The 24,933-nt window shown below is 38.2% G+C and overlaps 1 protein-coding gene across 1 annotated transcript in view; it reads left to right on the forward strand.

Moving 5' to 3' along the window:
* The window catches only part of LOC122834489 (RNA-binding motif, single-stranded-interacting protein 2-like), a 41,096-nt gene extending 17,255 nt beyond the window's left edge, over window positions 1-23,841 (forward strand). Inside the window, exons 2-14 of the mRNA XM_044122980.1 lie at window positions 1,909-2,075; window positions 9,730-9,788; window positions 10,198-10,289; window positions 15,158-15,315; window positions 15,418-15,497; window positions 15,602-15,711; window positions 15,899-15,942; window positions 16,121-16,214; window positions 16,430-16,480; window positions 18,160-18,270; window positions 18,381-18,461; window positions 19,278-19,365; window positions 19,609-23,841. Of these exons, the coding sequence (XP_043978915.1) occupies window positions 1,909-2,075; window positions 9,730-9,788; window positions 10,198-10,289; window positions 15,158-15,315; window positions 15,418-15,497; window positions 15,602-15,711; window positions 15,899-15,942; window positions 16,121-16,214; window positions 16,430-16,480; window positions 18,160-18,270; window positions 18,381-18,461; window positions 19,278-19,358 (1,128 nt within the window). The 3' untranslated portion in view covers window positions 19,359-19,365; window positions 19,609-23,841. The remainder of the gene's footprint in view (window positions 1-1,908; window positions 2,076-9,729; window positions 9,789-10,197; window positions 10,290-15,157; window positions 15,316-15,417; window positions 15,498-15,601; window positions 15,712-15,898; window positions 15,943-16,120; window positions 16,215-16,429; window positions 16,481-18,159; window positions 18,271-18,380; window positions 18,462-19,277; window positions 19,366-19,608) is intronic.
* The last annotated feature ends 1,092 nt before the right edge of the window (window positions 23,842-24,933 follow it).

Genomic DNA, 24,933 nt, shown 5'->3' on the forward strand with positions numbered 1-24,933 from the left:
TAATTTTTAGGATTTTTTTAATAATACACAGTTAACTCTAGATATTTACATAAACTGTTTAAGATATATATGTTTTTGCTCCTTGTTTAAAATTATATCAAAATTATTTTTTCTGTCTTTAAACATTAGGTCTTTCTAATGACCTAATGTTTTAGGTCATTAAGACATGCAGTAACAAAATCTGTATGTTTCTGTTTTTATTTAGAGAAATGCAAATTATGTTGCTTTCTTAACAGTCATTTATTATATGTTCATGAATGCATGGAATGTAACATATGACATAAGATAATACTACAAATCTCTGTCATTTCTCTCTGAGAAAAAGATTTGGGCTACATGTCACCTGTCTATCATGATGGTAGTAGAGGTTAAGGGTCTTTCTCTGTTTTATTGTTGTTTTTTACTCGCTGTCAACAAAGCAGAGGTGAGGAGAGCTGTCTTTGCCTCATGAATGGGTTCCAATTAGTGGAGTTGGTTGACGTTGTAGGTGGTCCTTGTTTAAGCATGTCGTCCCGCTGGGCTTTTCCTAAACACCAGCAGGTTGATCAGTGACCCTTTCCTTCATTGCTATGCTAACCCATTGTCCTCTTGTTGGCTCTGTCCAATGACCTGCTCTGTACACCTTAAATGAAAGATGTTTTGTTTTTATTTTTTCCATGCATCAATCCTACTCTAACAAATGAAAACAAATTAAAGTATTTTTGTAACTAATAGAACATTAGGCCAGATAAACCTTAGGCTCTAAAACTCCTTTTAGACCTGATGGGTTGAAGTCTGAAATGAAGAGTTCTTGTGTGTGACTGGCAAAATGAAAAGAATAAAACCAGCTTTGTTTATTTTATGAAGATACACACATATGAATAGTTACACAACACATTGTTTGATATCTCTAAGTCAGCCACAGTCCCATGTTGAGATGAGATTAGAAGATGCATGAGTTGTGCAACATCCCATCATGTTGCACATGGTGAGTCACGGACTAGTCCACCATTGGAGTTTACGACTTAAATTCACAATCGGAATCAGCTTTATTGGTCAAGATGCTGTGCACAAACAATCTGACTCTGGTTTCAATTGCTCACAGTGTACAGACATCAGGTGCAAGAACAACAACAAAAAGTACAACGAGTGTAACACTGAGGTGGCCGTCCACACCGTCATCTTGAATTAAATCTGGCACCGGTCCTTGTAAACAGATAAATGTAGCAGAAGTGAGAAACTTACTTTTGGCATAATATACAGCCTGCTGGCATTGTTATTGTTTTTATCTTTACATTACCTTTGTTTCGCTTTTGTTTTGTAATTTGAACTTAACCCTCCTTATCAGTCTCTTGCCAGTTTTGATCTTTTTGTTTGTACATCTTCAATGCAGTTTTAGATTAAATGGCGTGAGACATTCAGGTCCAAGCAAGAGGCAGGTTTGAGCAAATTTTAATGTTCAACTTTTTGATTTTTATCTGTAGACCTAAATAAAGGAGCTGGATTAATAACAACTGGCTTATAGTATTTTAATTATTTCAGATTAACGGGACTAAATGTTTTCTGGGTTCCTTAAATCGAAGGGCAAATACCTCGACAAGTAAGAAAGAAGTTACCCAACATTGAGAAAGCATGAGAGGCCCCATTTTCCCTGCATGGAGCAGTTAGCCAAGAGGCCCCACATTCCCCTTCAATGTACTGTATTAAAGAGTGTTGACATGCGGGCTGTATGATATCAATTTTCACAGCTCCCACATAATCAACTGTTTGATGCAGGATTATTTTCCATCTCTCCACATGTGAATATCACGGCTCTAAGTTTCTCACATTGATTTCCAGTGAATTACATTAATCTTGGCAATTTTCTTTTTACTAGTCTTGTTTCACACAGTGAATAAATTATATCTGTCTTCCCTTTCCCCAATGCAGCAGTCCTATGTGTCCTCCGGCCACCAGATGGCACCTCCCAGTCCCAACACCAACAGTAGTAGCAACAGCAGCGGCGGAGGTGGGGAACAGCTCAGTAAAACGAACCTATATATCCGCGGCCTCCATCCAGGAACTACGGATCAGGACCTCGTGAAGCTCTGCCAACCGTGAGTGATTTTAGACCTGCTAACCTGCAACTTTTAGATGCATCCCAGTACCTATCATATGGTCTAGCCTGTATGCTTTAAGAATGAAATGACCTGAATGAACAGATCTTTTAGTTTCCATTCCATGACCTTCCAGAGGGTCGACTTTCTGACTTGTAAACAAGAGCCATGTGTACAAGCAACTGTTAGTGTACTGAAACAGGTGAAGGAGGGGAAAATGCAGAGCTGCTCTATTGCAAACACCCAGAATAAACGCTGCCCACTGCAGAAGTTTATCTAACATCTTATTAACCATTTTACATCTAAATTTCAAATATGCGCCTGGATATTTTTGCTCATTTTAATTGTTCTCAGTTCTTTAAATCTCGTGTGAGTAAATAGATTTACCCATTTGTCCATGACAACTGGAACTTTAAATATCTAGCAAGTTATTTTTGCAACTTACCGTCCAGTAAAAGAGCGCCCCTCAGATTAATTTCACTCGCTGTGAAATTACCATCATAACCCATTATTGGCTGGAGAGCGCAACGTCTCCCCTTTCAGAAACCGCTGGTATTTTTCAGATAGCGCAAAGTGTGGCGGAAATACGGTACTGCAACTTTGGCTGGATCGCCGCAGATCCGTTTGGTTTGAAAGGGTTAAACGCACATACAATGTGTATATAACACAAGCCGATTTAGTTTGCTTAACAAAAGGAAACATTATAGTATTGTAAATATAAAAGATAGCCAATGATGACTGCTGATTAGGGTTATGTAATTTTATTGATTCTACAATATGTATAATTTTTTTTCCCCTCAAAATATCGATTTTTCACCCGGTAGTGTCGATACATTAAATCCTACTTTGAGTTTTATGTCTAATCCACATGAATTAAATGACAGCTATCACACATGACATTTTCTACATGTAGATTACAAATGACATGTAACAAAACAACCAGTTACAATTAATTTAATAATGAAATGAAATAGATAATTACAATTTATAATAAAAGTCAATAATACAAAAAAGGTTTCTTTTCTGCTTAGCCAAATACACAAAGCCACACAATAAACATTTAAACAAAGCAAATGTATAACAAAAACATTTATTACACCATCAGTTCAATTAATTGAATCTAAGTCTATGCAACAGTCACAAAATGTCACCAAAATCACTCTGTTCCTCTAAAATCTTTAATAAAATCTTTAAAATGTATTCACTCATATCATTTGCTGAATATTGTGATATATATCGTATCGTGTGTACTGTATTGTGAGATTAGTGTATCACTACAGCCCTACTTCTGGCTTTATGGAAACCAAGTAAACCTTTAAGAGTGTACCACGTGATGAAGGACATTCAGCGTTTTTATATCAAAGATACTATCTCACTGCAAGCTTTTTATATCTCCTTATGATAAATGACATTATTGTGTGACCGAACCTAATTGTACATTCCAGTCCACATTACGTGGAACAACTTTTGATTTTGATACTGAATGAGAGAAAGAGTCCCAGAGAAACCCAGTGCGAGGAAACACATCTGCGCCGTCCAGAACTGAGCCCTTCATCTGTAGAACACATGATTTCATTTCTAGAGCTGTTTAGGCAGGAATGGAGCAAAACACAGAAACATTATAGTGCTGAATTATTCATAACACTGGGAGTTATTTAGAATTCGCCACATTACAACCACAATCTTCTATGTATTATATTGTGATCCTCCATGCAACACAATGTATGGAGGATTTGTTTTTAACAAACAATCAGGAAAAAAAAAAAAGCTTTTTCGAGCCCTGCTTTTAACAGTGACCTAATTTGTCACTAATTTGACTTTAATCTGATCCAGCTGTTCTGTGAAAACCTCAGTGGTTTGTTAGATAACAGTGAACAAAAAAGCATAGTGAAGAGCAGTGAACACAGCAGACAGGTCAGAGATGAGGCTTGGAGAAGTGTAAAGTTTAAATGCCTCTAACATGACTGTGGCAGAGCTGCAGAGATCCACAGCTCAGGTGGAAGAATATCCTAACAGGACAACATGCCCTCAACAACAAATCTGCCCTTTTTGGATAAGTGGACAGAAGAAAACAACTGATGACGTTGAGTCGTAGGAAGCCCGGTTTGCAAATTGCAACCAGCTGTTTGAGTGACACAGCAAATATTATGTGAAGAAGGCATTCGGGTCAGATAAGCTCAAACAGTAAAGTTTTTTTTTGACATACAAAAAAACGTGTATCACCCAAACATACCACGCCGATGGTAGCTGCATCATGCAGTGGGAATATTTTCATCACTAAAGTCAGGATATCTGTCTAGAGTTGGTGGTAAAACTGATGAAGTTAGCTGTAGTTTGTTAAAAGCTGCAAAACATTTAAGTACAAATTTATGCCTCACCTTTTAGATTTTTTATTCTTTTCACTTAACAGCTAGGCACTTTTTCTGTTAGTCTGTCACATAAATTTGAGTTTGCGACAAAAAGCAAAAAGATTCAATAGTTTTGCAGGGCATCACTTTGTTTATTATTCATCACACAGAAATAAATCATGATCTGAAAAATAATTAAGACTCAGCAGGAAATAATAGAAACCTAAGTCAAAACCAGAGGGCAACATGGAAAGGAGCCACCAAAAGGTACAGTGTCTTGTGTTTTTTACTTTTGATCAAATATTTTACTTCCTGTGGGACAAAAAAATCCGCTCGAGCCTGCATATTTGTGTGTGTGTGGATATAAAGTCAGAGATAAAGGTTGCTATAAAGCACCCAAACTGGTTTCGGCGGCTGCAGGTCAGAACAACTCTGTACGTCAGAGAGGTGACCTTTAGTCATGCAATCCTATTTCCAGGATTCATTCACAGGAAAATCCGTCTGTGAAGTGGTGTAGACAAATTTCATAAGTCTTGGCTTCACTGTGTGTCTGGTATGCCCGCCAGCCCCACCCTTTCTAATTATTGTGGTTTTGTCAACATTGTAACACATTCAGACGTATGTAGATATTAAACTGACTGAGTGAAATCACATGGCGCATGGCGACGCTTACGTCTGATCAAAGTAGCAATCAAAGCCAGCGTGAAACCTGTGGTTGCTGCATGAAATGCTGAAACTTCAGTGTAGAGGCAGACTTACAGAAACATCTTTGTGGAGTGGAAAGGAGGTGAATAGAGGAACGGAGCTTTAGAAGTGACTACCAGTAGGGGGGGTGGGGTCTTAAATGATGTGGGAAAAAGGTTGGAAAGCCTGCTGGGAAAGAATGTCAGCTGGCCATATATGGGCTAGGGTTGTCTTTTAAGTCCTTTTGGCCTTCACCGAGTGGTGGGCTGGTATTCAACTGCGGAGGGACTGAAGTCACTTTTCAACTCGCCTAGTGACTCCCTGGGTGTTCCTGAAAAAACAAAAACCTAAAAAAAAAACAACAACAAACATTTGATTCTCTTCTGTAGAAAAGATTAAATAAATAAGAAGATTTCAACTTGAAAATGTTAAAATATTACAGGTTGGTATTAAATTTATGTTGGAGCTCCAGGAACTGCTTATAGACGATTAAAAAAAAAACGGAGAAAAAATACATATTCCTCCTGTAATAGTGTGAGTAGTAAAATAAAAAAAAGAGTCAATTTTTTTTTAAAGTACAGGTAAAAATATTTGCATAAAAAAGAGATACAAAGCTAGATAGATGACTGTTGAACTACACTGGGGAGTATTGGCCCACTCCTCCTTGCAGAATTGCTTTAAATTAGCCACAATGGAGGACATGTTTTAGCCATGATTTAGCTATTTAAGGTTGTGCCACAACATCTTGTCCAGGCTTTGACTAGGCCACTGCCAGACATTAATTTTGTTTTTGAATCATGCTGAGGTGTTTGTTGTGCTTAGTTTCATTGTCCAAGTGTGCTTTTACTTAACCCGTTTAATCCCAAATTTTTTCTTGCAAAAATAAGTGCATGGATTTCAATCCTTGGTCCTCCCTAACACATGATATTTATGAATTATTACATTTTATGTTGGTTATGTTAGTGAAAATGTAGGTTTTATACTTGGCAACAGTTGTTGCTGGTGGGATTAAACGGGTTAAGATCTCAAACGCCTGGCTAAATATTCTCCTTCATAAATTTCTGTCCCTGCGAAAGACTGGCGACCTGTCCAGGGTGAACCCCGCCTCTCGCCCGGAACGTAGCTGGAGATAGACACCAGCAACCCTCCCGACCCCATTAGGGACAAGGGTGAACAGAAAATGGATGGATGGATGGATAAATTTCTGTTCCTGTGGTATCTGGCAGATTTCATGGCTCAAAGTTACAACAAGTAGTCCTGCTCCTGAAGGCCATGCTTGACTTTAGGTGCAATCTTCTTTGTTTTTAATGGTTTCAGTTTTATGTCAGATGTAATGGGCCACAAACCCTCCAAAAATGTTGATTTTGTCTAATTATTCCAATGAATCTTTTTTTCCTAAATGCTCGGAAAGAATCAAGATTTTTTTTTTTGGCAAATTCACTCTGCTGTCCCTGAGAATTTTGTTCTTTGAAGCTCATGGAGGCCATTTTTACCCGATCTCTTCTGACCGTTGCATCATAGACACTGACTTTATCTTAGGCGAGTGAGACCTGCAGTGCTTCAGATGTTTGGGAGGCCAGACACTCCTACATAAGGTCACCACTGTTCCCTGTTTTGCTTTTTGGATAATAGGTTCTCATTGGTGTTCCTAGAGCTTTGGAAATGGCCCTTTAATCAGACTAGAACCAGTTATTTGCTGTGTTTTTGATTCCTTTTCACTGGGGCATGAAGTTATGTTGATAAAGATCTTTTAGCCTACTTCATGTTGTCAGACAGGTCTTGTATAAGCGATTTTTTTATTGCACAGATCCGGCAGGATTTAGAGTTTGGTGAATGGCAGTTTCCATTTGTAGGTAATTCAATTTGTTCAGTATTTAATAATTTTTCGCCTTTAACATTAAATCGTCTTTTGGAAACATTTTTTTTTTTTTGTATTTACTCAGATTACTTTGTCAGGTTACCTTTGTATGACATTAAAATTTGTTTGGTCTGTGAAATATCTAAACACGACAAAAAGCAAAAACATAAAACATCTGGAAGAGACACTTTTTACAGCATTATATTCATACTGTAAGTATTCATGGCATATTTTCAATGCAATTGTAGAATTTTCACACTCCCAATTCAGGTACTAAATTAAGGCTTTATATAGCATATGGTTTGATTAGTTTGAAATAGACTAGTTTTATCAAACTAGATTTAGGTAAAAAAAAAAATTGGATGAAAAGAGAAGTAACATGCATAAAACTGCACAAAGACTTCTGTATTCTTAAAATATTTTATTCATTTTGTTTCATAAGTTCACATTTATTTTCTGTGAAAAAAATGTGAACAAGATTTTTGACATTTGATTTTCATCTTAGATCCTCCACGAAGTGTCATGATGTGATGTGGTGGTACTTTTCAGAGGATTTTTGTTGAGGAAGTCTGGTCATCTGATTTAAAGATTTTGCTGACCTTTGTTTAAACTATTTTTAGTTTGTGTAAATATGTATGTGTAATAACCATCGCTTAGTAGCTAGATGATTATGGAAAGCCACAAAGCAGTGAAGCAGTGTGTCTATTAGAGTTGTGGGATTTCTTTCTAAAAACGTCAATACATAAATTCACAAATCTACAGCCTCCACTTTATGATAGAAGGAGACACAATACAGGTTGCAGTTGCAGTTGCAAGCTTTTTAAGCTTTTACTAAAGCAACTCTATGATGTAACACTCTTGGTTTTCGGTATCTGTTCAATTGTCACATGGAAAATTAAAACTGAACGTAGAAGCAGACTTAATTGAAGAATGAACTTTAATAGGAACTTGAAAATGAGCCCTGGAGAAATTTACAACAGTCAGCTGATTAACGGGCATGTAATTTGATGGCGTGATAGCTGTTGCTGCTTTAGATTTTTGTGACCAGGATCTATTTGGAGCAACCTAATTTTGTCTTATTTTTGTACGAGAAGTAAACATGTAGATGGCTTCGTTTAAGAAGCTAATTGGATGTGTGTAGCAACAGGTGGGGGAGGGGCTGTGCTGCGCCATCCAGGTAGAGAAAACAATGGCGCCTTCTCTGGCAAATCATTATGACGGCTGAAGGAACAGGGCAATGTGAACTTCTAATGTAACTTTTTAAAACCTTGATATACCTTAATGCAAACTTAACCACTACTCAAAGTGTGATTGGCTGATCAAAATGTTTTTGTCTAAACTTGAAGTATTATTCAGTTTAAAGCTGGGGGTAAATTTATGTTATGAAGGATCAAACATGGTAGTACTGTAGCAATAAGATGAGGTCTTTGTGGTTCAATCATTCTGGACTGAAATACCTGCTCACAGGTGCCAGAAGATGATCAGCTCCATGCAGCACCAATGTGAAGCAGCTCTCAAAAACAGCAGCCGAACTTAGCAGGAAAGCTGAATCTTCAAGCATTTTTTTCAGTTTACACAGAAAATGTTTTCATTTGTACTTGAGAATAGGAAGGGGGATGTTGCCAGTGCATGGGGATGAATGGAAATAAAAGCTGTTTTACAGGATTTTGAGCTTCACTTTTCCTAGAAATGTAGAGGGGGGGGGGGGGGGGGGGGAAGAACCTGCAGTTTAAATTTAAAGCTAGGTGTCATCTTGTGTGACCAAGGTTTTAGCTGTCTAGCCCGGTCTGAGTCATCCGTTTAAATGTCCGCTGCAACAGGGCGGGAGCGTAGGACCCAGCAGTTTGCTGTAACGTGAGGGTGGAAAAACAGCAAGAGGGAGGGAGAGACGGAGCGAGGGAGGGAGGGAGGAAGGGGGACGTGGTAGAAAGGAAAGCAAACTGGAGGGGTGAAGCATCAGGTTTCAGTGTACATTCCACCCAGACGCCATGTCGCCCAAACAGAGGAACACCGGCCTCCCGCACAAGCTAAAGGCGAAGGCAGGTCTAATAGGCTGTAGAGCTGGCGGACACTCCTATAACACTGCATTCCATCAGGCTGCACATAAAGCCTTTAGTTTGCTGCTTTTAAGCTAATTTTCAGACAATGAATATTTATGAGACGGCATTAATGCAGTAACTGATTCCCCTGCTTTAAGGTTTGGCCTTTGGTTTTTGTTTCTGTTGACAGCCACAGCAGATGAACAGAAACCAGAATATTTAATATGCTTTGTGTCTTTTTATCTTCATAGGTAATTCAAAAATAGAGAAATATGTTTTGTTTTTTTTAAAGCAGCATTTCTAAGCATTATTTGGGCCAAAAATACCCAAAAGGCAGAGCTGGATTTCCAAGCCAGGTGTTCATGTTTTATCCTGTTTGAGTCTGATGAAGACAGTGTTGGAACAAATAGTTGTTGTCCCTGAGGTGCTGTCTCCTGTCTTTCAAGAAAAAGATCTAGGAATAGAGGTACTGTACAGTTCCCAAGCGGCGACGTAGTCAGTAGGGCAGAGGCGCAGAAAGTTTTCTGTAAGCCCTGAAGATCATGGCATTTATGAGACAGAGTTGCTCAGAGGAAGGACAGAGTACGCATTCATGTGAACACCTGTAGTCTGGAACCCTGAGGAAATGTGGAAATGTTGGTATGCATGTTGTAGGAGAAGATTCCTGTCTGTGTCTCTTGGTCACCTCAGCTGTCACTGATTCTGTTTTCTGTTTTCCCCTGAAGGTATGGCAAAATCGTTTCCACCAAAGCCATTTTGGACAAAACTACCAACAAATGTAAAGGTGAACCATGTCTTTCATTTATTATAAGGCCTTTTAACATTACTGTTTTATATCATTTTTTCATTGGTTGTCTCTGTTAGTTACAGAATAGTATACAGAAAAGTATACCGCCATCCCTCTTTATATTTTGCTTCCAATGAGTCTGATTGCCTTAATCTGCCTCAAAGTCCCAAAGAACAAGTTTAAACAATGTTTGGAAATCTTGAAGAACTGATGATAAAGATAATTTTTCACAGATGAAAGAAAAATGAATTAGGAGTGGTTTGTATACTACAGAAAGTTTTTAACTCTGGTAATCTAAAATATTAATGCTGTCATTGTGTTTTTTTACTTTGATCTGGCAGGATTAAAGGCTGTTTTACTTCTCTTAATGACAGTAGACTTAACCCCAGCTGCTCTTTTTTTGTAGGATATGGCTTTGTGGACTTTGACAGTCCAGCTGCTGCACAAAAAGCCGTCACAGCTCTGAAATCCAGCGGAGTCCAGGCTCAAATGGCCAAAGTAAGAACCATTCCAGTCTTCCTCTGCTCTGTAGAGCAATTCCTCTTATAAAGTATGACATCTAAGTCACATATAAGTCTCAGTTGACCTTAACATCCAACTTGTTTGTGTCTTGAGAGCTCTTCCCAACTTTGGAAGATTTTACAGAAACCAGATTATTTTCCAGGACCACTATTCACCCTCTTTCTGTTTCCACTGCATTTTTTCTGGTTATATATCAGTCCCTGAAAAAGACCCAGGTAGGGTGACAATGCATTTTATGTCACCCTAAACCTTCAGTACAGGGAGTGTGAAAAATGCTTTTTATTTGTTAGATAATCTCAGCAATATTTCTCAGTTAAGCAAGTTTAAACTCTTTATTTTCTGTGAAGTTTAACTGGAATATATTTTAAATCAGAAAGTTCTGCCTTTGACAGTCCACAAATACAAAAAAACAAATCTTCCAAACAGAGTGATATTTTAACTAAATGTTAGGATATTTTTTACAACTTTCAAAATCTGATGCACAAATAAAAATCACAAAACCTACACAGTTTATGATTATGGTTTTAATTCTAAAAGATTTTTTATCACAAAGATCACAAACCACAAATTGAGGGTTTGGAGTAATGGTGCTGTTGGGTGTAAGGTTCAGGGTAGCATAATGAAAACAGGCCTTTGTTGATCCCCAAACAGGTAGATAGTCAGTGTTCACTTACAGACTTATTTGTGTTCATCCACAGTACACACCTCTTAATCCTGCTGTATAAAAGTGACACTGCTACATGAAGCTGTCATCCTGGTGGCGAGTGCACAACTTCAAATCTTGTGTTTACTCCTAAAAGTGGTTTTGGCAGCCATGGTTTTGTTGATTTTGTTTGTATTCCAGACGTCCAGTCTCATTTTTTTCTGTCTTTTCACCTTCCTCCTCCCTCGTCTTTCTCTCTCCCCCTCTTGCTTCCCCTCACGCCCTGTGTATGCCACTAACCTGCTCCAGTTGTAACGCTTGTTCTGAACTCTTTGTCAAAGTGTCTGCAGTCAAAGCAACTCTTGTCGGCCCATTAAGCTGATCTCTCTGGCTCTCATGCTCCCCTTTGAGGAAACCCTGGGGAGGGCGCCACTACGCCCACTGTCAATGGGACAAGCACAAAGAACCGGCATTGTCCATCATCCAGGCCCAGGTCTGGGGCCGACACCACCACTTAATACACTCCATCCCAGTGTCCCAGTCCCTCCCCATTTCCTAAACCCAAACATAACCCACTGCAATGCAACACCAGGGTCTCCCTCGGCCCAGCTCTTTAAAACTGTCAGAGATCAATGTGACCAGTTGAGCTGAACTAGTACAGCGCAACCAGATCCAGTGTCTAAGTTTGCTGCAGTTCCCCTGTAAGAGTGCCACACTATCCACTATATCTTAGCACTCGACAAGTGCAACTGGACACCAAAACTTGACTCACCCAGACAGCATGTGCTGTCTGTCAGACGTGTTGATAACTACTCTATAAACCTAAATATACGTAGCTGCTTGGTGTCACTGGGTTATTGCAGTTCAAAGAGAAAACCATATGAATATCAAGTAGGGACGTACTGGTTTGATGTACTGGCATTTTTGCTGATTGGTAAAATACCACTCAGAGCTTTTCAAGTTGCCAGCTTTTAAAACAGAGTAAACATAATAAGAGTAATGGGTGGTACTCCCACACGGTGGACGCCCATGTTTTTGGAAATGGAGCTGTTTCCAAACTGCTAAATTTATTATTTCTGCACATGTTGTAGCCATGTGAGACCAATATTGCATATTGTCTCCTCTCATGAGCTGGATGTGGTGTTGGAAAAATGAAAAGTGCCATTGGAACAAATCAAAACCAAGTCACCGTAAACTTTGGGAAATGCCTAGAAGATCCTTCTTGCAGTTTATCAGACAAGCCCTAAACAAGTGAAGCCACAGTACATTGTAAAGCATGGAGACACATGCATCATGCTATGGGGATATTGTGGGGCCTCTAGGCGCCACAATATCCGTCAGACATTGAGTGGTGTATTTAGATACAAGCACAAAAAGCTTGTATCAGTGTAAATTGAGGGTAAGTTAGCAGCCTTTTTGATTACACCCACAAGATTAACATCTCTTAGAAAAGGCTTTTTTGCAATTAATAATTAATTCAGTGAAGCTAAATCTTCATCCATTTCTAAATTTGTGCTCTAAATGTTTGAGTTTCTAAAGAGAAAAGGAAAAAGCTATTCAAATACATTTTTCCTCCGATGGACAAGACACTTAATAGATCTTATTTTGTGTTTTGATTTTTAAACGCTACTTAATGAAAAATTGGACTGGACCTCTAATAGCAAATGCTTATCCTTAAATGACTCTCATTGGTATCAGAGACAAAACAACAATCCTGATCAGGACATCCTTGATATCAAGTTCGGCTTCACTTGCACAGACCTTCACCATAGTTGCTGAGCTGTGCGGTTCACAAACATGCCGAGCCACACCTTACAGTCGCTAACCTCAGAGGATGCTCAGTCCCTGAACGAGCCATCCGGGACTCGCGGCGGCGAGCCCGGCGGAGCTGCATGCTTCGGGGCAGCAGAACAATGGTAAAGTTATAAATAGACCCATTCTTACCTCCCTGCACCTCCCATTTCAAACCGAGACGTCACACACGCTGCTCTAAACGCAAGCCGGCAAATCTGTCAGCGCGGAGGCACACCTTAACAGATGCGGCTGAGAGATGGCCCGGAACAACGACGACGGGGATGAGTTTGTGTGTGAACGTGAAACGAGGCTTCGCTTTCACTTTAGGCTGGGGAACAGTAAACAAAAGTTTCATCTGGGCTCAGACCTACCTTTTATATAACAAGCATCCTGAGTGACTAAAGTGACAGAAAACACGTTGCTTCCTTTTAGCTGTCGAGACGCCTCGATGCTATAAATATTCTTCAGAATGTTGCGCCGTCATGTCAACACCTCTGTCAACTTCTGCCATGCAGACCTGCATTACTGTGGGATGCTGCATGTCCTCTCCTGTTTGCTGCTCGCACCGTTCCAGTTCATATGCTTTCCAACTGCATCTCTTGACAGTTCGCTCATTCCACAATGAAGCCTTTGTTATTTGCGGTTGCGGGGTAATCATATATCATTTAGCAGCAGGGACAGGAGGCTTGATGGTGAATGGTGGAAATATATTAGATTTAGATGAAAGGCAGGAGCCTGCTGATCGGTAGAGGCTCATCTGTCTTCCCTTCCTGTTTTGCTCTTGTCTGTCATTCCCAGTTTTAATTGCCTAAATCACTCCAGACATCGACTACATCCCATCCTGTTTGTCGTCTCTTTCTGTACAAAATTTCAGTCCTTTGAGCTGCTCATTTCTCCCACCCACTCTCTGCCCTATCCTCTTCTTTCACTCTCTGTTTTCCCTTCCTGTCTTTTTAGTCCAGCCTCTTTTCTCCCGGTTGCCAGGCTCCTGTTGCTCTGTGAACTCTTAAACTTCATGCCTGGCTTCCTGTGGGCTTCTGCACAGTCACACAAGGTTTCACTTTCAAGCTGTTGCCTTAAAAATGCATCTGAATAGTCTCCATACTTGATTTATTTACTGCTTTCAAGTTCTCCCCATTTAAGCAAAATTGTACCAAGAAGTGTGTCTTTTTTTCTTTCACATTCATAGCTGTGAGTGTTAAGTTATTCAGGTGCAGCAGGATGAGGGAGTGACTAATGGGAAGTCTCGGGTGTCAAATTATGCAGTTTTCAGTTTTATCGATCAGGTTAAAACTTGCTTAAAACAGTTCATCCATATTGGATCCTGGAAAAAAAATGATGCTTGACAAGAACCTGAGATACGATGAAACTTTAATGGACCAGGAGAAGCAGCAGACATTGATCCGACTACAGGTCTCGTGGCTGCCAGGACAAAAATCTTTGTAGCGTCATGACAGGAATCCTGCATTTGGGAATCCAAATGCATTCTCAAAGATTTTTGAAAGTACTCAAAAGTTATTGCTACGTTAAAAATGAAGCACTTTAAAATATCCATACACTCCAGTGTATAGTATTGAAAGTTCACCTGATACATCGACACAAAGAGGAAGGAAAACGGTGCACGGTTTTCAAAATATGTGTCTATTTTATTCAACCCACTCTACTCTGATAGGCTTAAAAAGGTTGCACAGTATTAGGAAAACATATGTGATATAATAGCTAAACTAAATATACAGTATGCATCAGTTATTGGCAGGCAGAATTTAGCTCTGCCTACAAATACAACATAGTATCCACTTAGTAAACAGACGTCAAATATAACACTGCACATCATCCTGAGTTCACCATCCCCACTATGAGACGCGGTAAAGGCAACATCACTGAGATGGGGGTAAATACTGGGCAGTCCTGAGAGGAAAAGCTGTCAGATGCTCTAAGAGTCAAGACTGGATAGGAGGTTCACCTTGCAGCAGGATGATAACCCTACATTTACAAGAGAAGGGCTTAGTTGAGAGCATTAATGTGTGTTAAAGTGGTCCTGTCAAAGCCCAGTCATAAATGAAACTGAGAATGATCTGAGAATCTTTGGCATTACCTGAAAATGTGTCTTCTCAGCTCTCTGTCCAGTGTGTCTGCAGTTAAGTTCCCTTCATAGCTACAAGACTTGGTGTTACTGAAGTACTAGTGTATAAAGGCTATTAGTGCTACAAAAATTTTAAATAAATATTTTTTTTAAAAAATCCTTAAATAATTTACTGAAGTTTGTGTAAAAACTGAACAAGTTTGAGCTTTTCTCCTTCTGCCCCAAATTACATTGACGCCAAATGAAACGTTTTTAATGTTCATGCCTTAAACATCAAGTCCCGATGCTTTCAAATGGTTCATAAAAACCGATCTTGCTGTGCAGCAACAAGAGCAGGACCCCACCAACCTCTACATCTCCAACCTGCCGGTGTCCATGGACGAGCAAGAGCTGGAAAACATGCTGAAGTCCTTCGGCCAGGTCATTTCCACCCGGATCCTCCGGGACGCCAACGGGACCAGCCGTGGCGTGGGATTTGCAAGGTGAGGCTTTTCTGTCTGAATTTAAAAGTCCCAAGGTAATTTGCACATGTAATGCGAACCGATTTCTGCAGCGGGAGTTCAGTCTGACCTTTTTTGCTTCAGAATGGAGTCCACAGAGAAGTGTGAGGCCATAATTCAGCATTTCAATGGCAAATTCATCAAGACTCCTCCAGGAGTGCTCGGTGTGTGGAGTGTTTTCTTTGTACTATACAAACATGATGTTTTGTTTTTCTTCCCTGCTGTGATTACTGAATTCACTTACTTGTTTGATCTGTTGCTTTCTCAGCACCCACAGAGCCCTTATTGTGCAAGTTTGCAGACGGGGGTCAGAAGAAGAGGCAGAGCCAGGGGAAGTATCTCCATAATGGAAGGCCCTGGGGTCGAGACGGAGATACGGTATCTCAGCCAAAGCGTTAATCGTCTGCCTCATTAGGAACTTAAAGCCAGATTTTAAAATATTTTTTAAAAGTTTTGTTTTAAATTACACTTTCCGTGCTAGCTGGCTGTTCTTTGAGTACACGCTGTTTCGCACCAGTGTTTGCATGACCTCACTGGTTCTGAATCCTGTGTGTTGTTTTCCCAGGGAGGAATGACGCTAGCGTATGACCCAACAGCCTTACAGAATGGGTGAGTGAGTGGTATGCACAGGCTGACAGAAAACAGCCCCAGCCCTACAGTAAAATAAACACGGCTGACGAGCTGCAGTGAAAGGTCGCCCTCTGCTGGCCGGCGCAGAAACCTTCAAATATTGCTGATTTACCTGCAAAACGCGCATTGTTCTCACGATCTTCTGTCTGTTCGACAGTTTCTACTCCTCACCCTACAGTCTGGCTCCAAACCGAATGATTGCCCAGACCTCTCTCTCACCCTACATGCATTCTCCTGTCTCCTCCTACCAGGTGAGACACATTGAGATAATTATTGTTTTTAGCTTTATAGTCTTGTTTTTGTCACATCTGACCTGAATCCCTCGTTAATTCACATTATTTAAGCTAATAGAGCTGCATTTCTTGAAGTTCTTCTTCTCCCTCTGCTTTTTATAGCACACCTCAAAGGGTGACTGTAACAGATGAAAAGCACAAATGAGTTTTGTTATTGTTTCTCATAATTACAGGTACACAGCCCGTCCTGGATGCACCACCAGTCATACCTCATGCAGCCAGCTGTGAGTATCTCACAGAAGACAATCTTTTGCTCCATTTATTTGTTGTTAGAGTTAGGCCTGTCCCGATAAACAATAAATTAATTAATCGTACGATAAATGAAAACTGTCGACCTAATTTTAATTATCGGCTTTATCGTCTCTTCCGGCCTTTTTGTCTTTGTGTTGATGACACTGAATGAAAAAAGGTTGCTCTCCACCGACCCTCCCTTCCTCATATCCTTAGTTTAATGCCCAGTGCACACTACACCATCTTAGAGCTGTCAGTCGATTCTCAGCCCATTTTCAAAACTTGAGAGATCACACATTAGCCGACAGAAATCCTAGGTATAACGGTTTGATCGGATTCAATCATGCAGTGTGATGTCCAACAATGGACACAAAATAATGGCTACAAGTCCAGCTAACTAATTTTAAAACCAGGCATTAATCAATGCTTTACTACAATCTACCTGCAGTGCATGTGGCTCTAGTGTCAGCGTAACGTCCTGACTGAATGAAAATCATTAGAACCGATTTATGTCACGTTAACGAAGAACAGCTGAAAAGTTACTGGGTTTATCAACTGTAGCGATTTCGCTCCAACTCCTCCCCTCTTCATTTCTCTATTCTTTGTACGAAATGTTTTATAAACATTGATGTTGTTTCCACATATTATCTCGAATGTCCACTGGACTTCAGGTTGCGCCGAGGGATTCCCCTCTGTAATTTCCCCTCAGAAAGCAGGAGGAGAATCCAGCTTTCTGATTGGCTACCTGTCACATTCAACAGGCTGCGTTAATCTCCCAGTGGGGAAAACCCCTGATTTAGGAGCGGCAACAACGATCTACCGTAACACACCACACACTACAGGATGATCGCAAGCGACAATCTTAGAACGATCAACGTCCTAAGATTGTCGTAAGGGGAAAATGTAGGTGTGAACTAACGTGTAGTGTGAACTATTGCATCAGGTAGTCGATGTTCCATCTTCTCTATTTAAATCTAATGATTACTGAAGGGCAATATGGTAAACAGACTTCATAATCTGCACTCTTTTGGTTGAATGCAGTATTTATTTACACTTTGGCTTTATGTTATTTCGTTTTTATTCAAGTACATTTTTGTTAATGGAGACTGAGAATCAATTTTATTTTTATTTTTGGTTGTTTTGTTTATTTTATCAGTTCCAGTGTTAAGTGTTCTTTTGAAAATAATGTGTATCTATCTTTGGCAGGAAATCGCATGCATTATTATGTCATTTCCATTAAATCAGTGTACAAAGGTCTTCAAACAATATTATCATCTATCGCAATAGTTTTTGAGACAATTAATCACTCAGCAAAATTTGTTATCATGACCGGCCTAGTTAGAGTGCACAGTTTAACACAGAGGAAGTCTGAAAGGTCAAGAGAAAGAGCTGAATGAGGACAGGGAGAGACAGGAGCAGTGTGAAGTTGAATATAAAAGCAAAAGCAAAATAAGCAAGTATGAAAAATACATTTTCTCTGAACTGTCTGATCTAATCTCAGAATATCCACTGTTTAGTGTGGTTTTTGTATTTGCTCCCAGTTGTGAACAGTTATCAGCTGTTCACTGCGTACAGGAGCCCTGATTTGTCCTTTCTGTCTGTTGAAAGTGAACATTGTACCAGATTAATGGTGACAGGCTGATTGAATGTTGGTGCATCTGTTCATTCCCAGGGTACAGTGCTAACCCCGACAATGGAGCATGCCATGTCCATCCAGCCCACGTCCATGATGGGGCCTCTCACTCAGCAAATAAGCCACCTGTCTCTGGGCAGCACGGGCACAGTCAGTATCACTTTCCCATCCTCATGGCACAGAACCAGTGGCTTCCTGTCCTGACATCCTGACATCATTTGTTCCTGTCTTTTATTCCTGTTTTCCTGTCGTCCTTACAGTATATTCCAGCCAACACTACTATGCAGGGGCCTTATATCCCCCAGTACACCCCAGTGCCTCCTTCCAATGTCCCAGGAGAGGTATGACACACTTTCCACTGATTGCTCATGTATGAACTTGTTGCGCTCATGGACAGTATCTAAAGATTTATGCGGTGTGACCTAAACTGGGTTTACCAATAGATTAGCGTCCCATTAGAAATCTGTAGTAAAAGGTTTTCTGTTCGGCACTGTTTTTTCTCTCAAATAATTTACAAATTTTTTAATAAACGATTAATTTTTACAACTAATTTTTCACCTAATTTTTATTTGAAAAATCTATTTATTTTTCAAATAAATAATATCAAAAGTAATATTATTTGTTTTTGAATTGATAAAATTGGGTGTTTTGTGTGAATTTAAAAATATAATGTATACTTAAAAGTACAAAATCTAAATATTAAGTTACAAACCAATATGACTAAAAAAAAAAAACCCATTTTAAAAATGGATTGAAATGTGAGATTGAAAAATAAATTTTATTTCTTCTATTGTTTTATATGGAATGCTTTGATATACTGAGCTCTCATTTTAGGCAGATGGTAAAAGTTTTATAATGTCCTTTTTATTTTCTGATAAACAAAGTAACAATAATAAAATAAAGCCCTTATTTGTATATTTTAACATCTGAATATTAATTTTTTTGTGAATGTCAGCTATGACTTTCACACAAACAGGGCTCTGCGATGTCTCTTATTCATAGCTGATCTAAAATGTAATATGGAGATAAATAATAATCCTCCACTCAACAGAATTCAGCACATTTAATTTATGAACAAATGCTGCTCATTTCAGTATTTTTAAATAGTTTTTTTTTTTTTTTATTGCAACACATCTTGTCTTACTTTTTCCTGTCAGGAGAACGGTGGTCAGCAGCAGCAGGTCGCCATGGAGAATCCGGCAGAACATACAAACTACTCCTACCAACACACCAAGTGAAGCTGAGGTGGGAAAATGTCCAGGGCCCGGCGTGTGTGCATCACACTGGCTGCTCTGGATGTTATTTAGTTATTAGAATAAAAAACTGAGTATTTTTTAGATTTTTATCGGTATAAAAAAAGTGAGAAAGGAAAAAAAGAGTGATTGCAATTGAGGTTATTTATTTAAAATAGTACTTAGCGGTTATATCTTATGCATATTGTTTGCTGAGCACCTTCAAAGTGTCAACACCGTGTTGTGAACTTTCCAGCTCCCACCAATGAGAAGAAACAAATCCAACCAAAACAGGATTAAGCTGGAAGAGATCTCAACCATAACCAATCACCGGGACTTGAACACGGATAACAAAAGGAACACGTGTGTGCCAGTGAGTGTGCTTGCGTGTACTTGTGGGTGAGGATGTATGTGTGTCTGTTTTGTTTTTTTGCTTTGTTTTGTTTTTGCTCTTTTCTTCTTTTTTTTTTTTTGTTTAAGAAAAAGGACAACAATTAACTTCATCAGACTCTTCAGCTCACGTCCTCAAGAGTTGACCAACCAAAGGTGGGAACCTTCTTCAAAGAAGATTGGGTCTATTTTGATAACTGAAAAAGGAAAAAAATAACGTTGTTGAAAAATGTCAAAAGAAGTAGGAGAGGAAGAAATGACACAGAGCATTATTTTTGTGCAAGTGGTATAGCAAATTCTTATTTAAAAAAAAAAAAAAAAAGCATTCTGGATGTTTCAGAGTGATTCAAGGAAAAGTTGAAACACAATGTGTCTTTTATTTTTTTGTGTAAAATATGCAAACTTTATTTTTATTTTTTGATGTCTGTTGTTTGACATTCTAGTTGCAGCAGCAGTTTGTACAGATTTCAAAACTTTTTGCTGGTCTGATGTGTGGAGTCATTCTAACTGTGGGAGGTAAACCGTTTAAAGCTACTTCTTCTTGTAACTGCTGCAGAGATTTCTATTCACACACGCATGAAAATAACATTGACTGTTCATAGTTTTTGTTTATTTAGACCATAACAGAACAAAAGACAATCAATTATTTATATTTATATTCAAATCATAGTTCTATTTTTTTGGAGTTTTTAATCATTGAAGCGTAGATTTATGAAAAAGAAGTTATTTAATGTTGTAGTCTTTAAAGACAAGTTAAAATGGACTTACAATTTTGACCTTACACTCTAATGGATTCTCTAAAGTGACTCTTTTGGTTTTTGAAATCTTTTTGTCAATGAGTGGGCATGGGCTATCATCATGTTATTGTTATTCGATTTTACAAAGTCACGGTTTCACAATCAAACATCAAATTTTGATGCTGAAGAAAGGACAGTTTTTCAGCATAGTGATTGCTGCAATTGCTGTGTTTAAAGTAGCTATTGTTTTAAAATGAAATTTAGTAACAAACATCCCGGTACAATCAAGCTAACACAGCAACTAACATCACTGATTAACTGGCTAACAATTGCTTGTCAGGCTCCCAATACATCTTAATACAAATTGAGCATATTAGCCAAAAATCAATTTAATTGTAACAAAACTCCACAAATACCAAGATCTAAGTGTCTGTTGGTGAATAAACGGCTATGTACAGTTTTGCTAACATGACAACTAACTTGGCTCATTAGCTAAAAATATTAACTTGCCAGGCTCTCAACTTTTATTTATAAAGAGCCAAATGGCAGAAATGACATAGTTAGCATAGCAATCCCCCAAGTTAGCCTTTCCCCATACAATTAACCAGCTAGCAGTAGTTTTGTCAGTTTGTAGGTTTTTTTGTGGCCGGTTATTGTGTATTTATAATATTTACAGACTCAACATCACATTGCATAATAAAGGAGCCTCTGTAGAGCAGGGCTTTATGATTATATACTTAAAAAAAATTTAAATGACTGAAGGTAGAACATTTTAAGCTGCATTTAGCATCTCAAATTAGTTATTCGTCTTGCTAGTGTCAGGAATAAAATGGTGCTGTTCTGCATTAAGATTTACTTAAAGATTGTTACCTTAACTGTGAGGCTTCCAAAGGCATGGTAACATTTCTAAGTACAGGATGCTTCATGTTAAATTCAGGTTAATAAAACAGAGCAACATTGATTTGATGATTTAGTCCTCCTGCTGTCTCTCACAGCCTGTTTAAAAACAGCTTCCAGAATGAACAGAAGACAGGACTCAATAGCTAAATTACAAAGAAAAGCTTCTTAAACCTTTTGCACTTCCTAAAACTTAATTTATATATGCCTTACTGAAAATGAAGATTGCTAAGTTTGAGTCTTCTTCCCTCTGTAACAAATTCCACTCTGAAAGGTGTTGCTGTTAGCCAATTCCAGTTACCTGCCAATTTCTCTATGCTTTTTAATTTTTTTTAATTTTTTTTAATTTTTTTTTTTACATTTATTAATTTTGTCTTTCAATACCTATGAAACCGTGTAATTTTTGCTCAACTTTATATTTTCACAGCGGCCCATGCCTGTCTCTGAGAAGTGGTTTTAAGCGGTTTTGTTGCAGCTACCATCAGGTATCTTTTAATTCAACCTCTGTCCCAGGGGGTAGATGAACATGCTTTAGAAAGAAGCAGTTAGATATTATGTGTAAAAAGAGCAATGCAGTTACTAAATTAAAGAGTAGTTTAGTAAAAGTGATGAGGGAAAATTAATGAAAGACTTAGAAAATCCCACCGAATGGTTTAGTCTGATAGGAAAGGGAGTGATAAGTCTTTTTATTTTCAATGCTGCTGTCATCTGAGTTTGATTTTGTCAGTGAGTTTTTAGTTTGTAGAAAGATATTTTTTCAGTTTTTTTGTTGTTGTTGTTGTTTCTCTTGTTTTGTTTGTTACTGAAAAGATTTGCCTTTTTTGATTAAATATTCTTAGCTTAGATTTTAGCTGTAGAGTTTATCTCTTCAGAGAGACTAGATGTTAGTTTCCTCTTTAAATGGTTTGAGGCTGTTCTCTTGTTCACATCCAGATTTCTCTTGTTTTACTTTCACAAAAAATTTCCGTTCCAAGCCTCGTGTCATCTGTCTGTCCTCATATTGTATCCGAACTGTTTGTAGAGAGCTTTTCAGAGCCGAGAGCTCAACCAAACTGACTTAAATGTTGCGCTGATCTAAGCGATTCGTCCTGCTCAGTGTCGCGGTGTTCAAATACCGGTCAGCACATCGAGTGAAGTGAAGCTTACGTCACCATGTCTGTTCAAATATGTTGACCTGTAAATTTGTAGACACCAGAACTGTAGATATGTAGATAGTAAGTAGTGGTTTTTACAAAGGACTGCTCACCAGACCATGGAAGTGCCATTACAGACGATTCTTACAGCCTTAGTGAGACTGCAAGTCTGAATAAATTTGTGAGAGATCCAAAATTCTGCAAAAAAAAAAAAACTACACATTTTTAGCGAAGCCTTAATGATCCTTTTCTGGATTTACTGCCTGATTTCTCACTGAATTGACTTTTATTTGTATATACTATGAAAATGGCGACAGGCTTCTTTGTACCCCGTCTAGTTAGTTATCACATCAGAGTCGCTGCTGGTTTATGCTCCTGTTCAATCATTCATCTTTCGAGGTAGATGACGTCTGCCTCAGGGCTTCACAGTTTGATTATCCTGATTCTGTCCTGGTCTTTTTTTATGACGTTAACTTTTAGCTGTTTTCCTGCTTTATGTTTCTGCAACCAAAGACGTTGTACCCATCTCCACTTTATTTTATTTTTTTAAATGCATTTAAAAATTTGGATAAACTCATACATTAGAAATAGGACAAGTGTCCAATCATGCTCAAAATTATGGCCACGGGTAAAGTCAATTTATTATTTTCTTTGCAGACCTATGGAGACGAAGCATCTAAGAAGTGTCCTCTTGATAAATTTTTTTAAAGCGTTTGTAGGGTGGACGTTCCCGTACTGTAAATAAGAGAACTGTTGAGTGCATGCAGACACACTGGTGAATATATGGGGGGTTCAACACACATCCAGGAGGAAAACAGCTTTGCTCTTCATGGTGTTAAACAGACAGTTTTCAGACACAAACGTTACTTTTGTAAATAGCCATTTTTCCTCTTTCTACTTGCTCTCTCTTTACCATTCTGTTTTATTTCATCTTGTGTGATTCATTGATTATTTTTATTTTTTTTTGTATGATTTATGACCTGTCCAGATAACATCGTGACTATCAGGTTTTCAGATTCAGTGCACCATGAAGGAAATATCCAAATAAATGCTATTCCATGTGTTAGACGCCACTTTTAATACATAAACCGTGATGTTTGAAACTATGAAATGACCAAGGGTCATTTGCAAAGCAGTGTTTATTTATTTTTTTTTATTTTTTTACAAGAGAAAATGTTACAAAAAGAAGTTGTAATATTTGTAAATGAACTTGTCTTTTGATTGCAATATTATAAGAAAAAATAAATACTCAAACTAATTTTGTAGATAGTACACACAATTTAAGATTTAAAATGAATTTGTTGCACTTACTAATACTTCAAATGCTCTTTTTTTTTTTTTTATTAAAAATCCATCCTAAAGTTAATTTGGTGGCTTATTTCATAGTTTCAAATTGTTTCGCTGCTAAGATAGGATTTCCAAGCAGGTGGTTTTAGGTTGTCCAGTCAGGATTTTCACAATGCTTCACATCTGTTTTTTTAGATACGGTTATTTTCCTAGTGGATCAGCCATCGCTCAGGATGTAGTGAGATCTTATGGCCCAATTCTCAACTTGCTCCACCTCTCTTTATGAGAGGGCAGGAGAAGGCGCAGTGGCTATAAAGAACAAAACATTGGTTGTAAAGCACATATTTATGTCTTGTTGCAGCTGCTATGGTAACATGATGGTAAAACCGGGCATTTTTATTTTTTTTTTGTGTGAAGTGCTTGTTTTGAGAGATTTACAACAATACTGATTTTTATTCTGCCCGATAGGCTCGTGTCCCAGCAGATCGTCTGAGATTTTACTCTCTGCACCCTTTATTGATCAAAGTCTAGCTCAAGGTAGTATTGTTGACTTTCCACACTGAACATTTTTGTGAAGCATCCTGAAAATCCATTGGGCTCGTAAACCTCCCTGTTTGTGAACATTTTATTATTTATACAATAACTCATTTTGTACAGTTTTGTTAGAGGAAAGAGGTTTTCTATTTGGTTTATTTTGCAAATGCCACTTGGCTACTTTTGTCTTCCTGTGCCAGAGTTGCTAAATTGTCTTTAACTTGTTTTTGTTTTTTATGATTGAGACAAAATTTTACTTTCTCTTTGATTTATCTTTGAATTTGTCAGTTTTCTTTTTATAATAAAACAACTTTTAATGTTTGAGAGTGTTGTTTTTATTTGTATGTTTTATTTGTATTTGTATTTGTATTTGTAGATTAGTTCCAAAGAAAGTATTTTCTCTTCAAAAAAGTAATTGCTCAAGTAGCAGTAGAAAGTTTTTTTTTAATTACTGAAGTAAAGACTACTAAAGTACATATTTTGTTTTATTTTATTGTCTAATTTTTATTACTTTTTTAGTAGCATTATAATAAGTCAGACACAAATCTGCAATAATGAGCAACATCTGGTATTTTTTGAACAGTAAAATATAAAAATCATTAC

This window comes from Gambusia affinis, linkage group LG07 (assembly GCF_019740435.1).
Source record: "Gambusia affinis linkage group LG07, SWU_Gaff_1.0, whole genome shotgun sequence".
Taxonomy (NCBI): Eukaryota; Metazoa; Chordata; class Actinopteri; order Cyprinodontiformes; family Poeciliidae; genus Gambusia; species Gambusia affinis.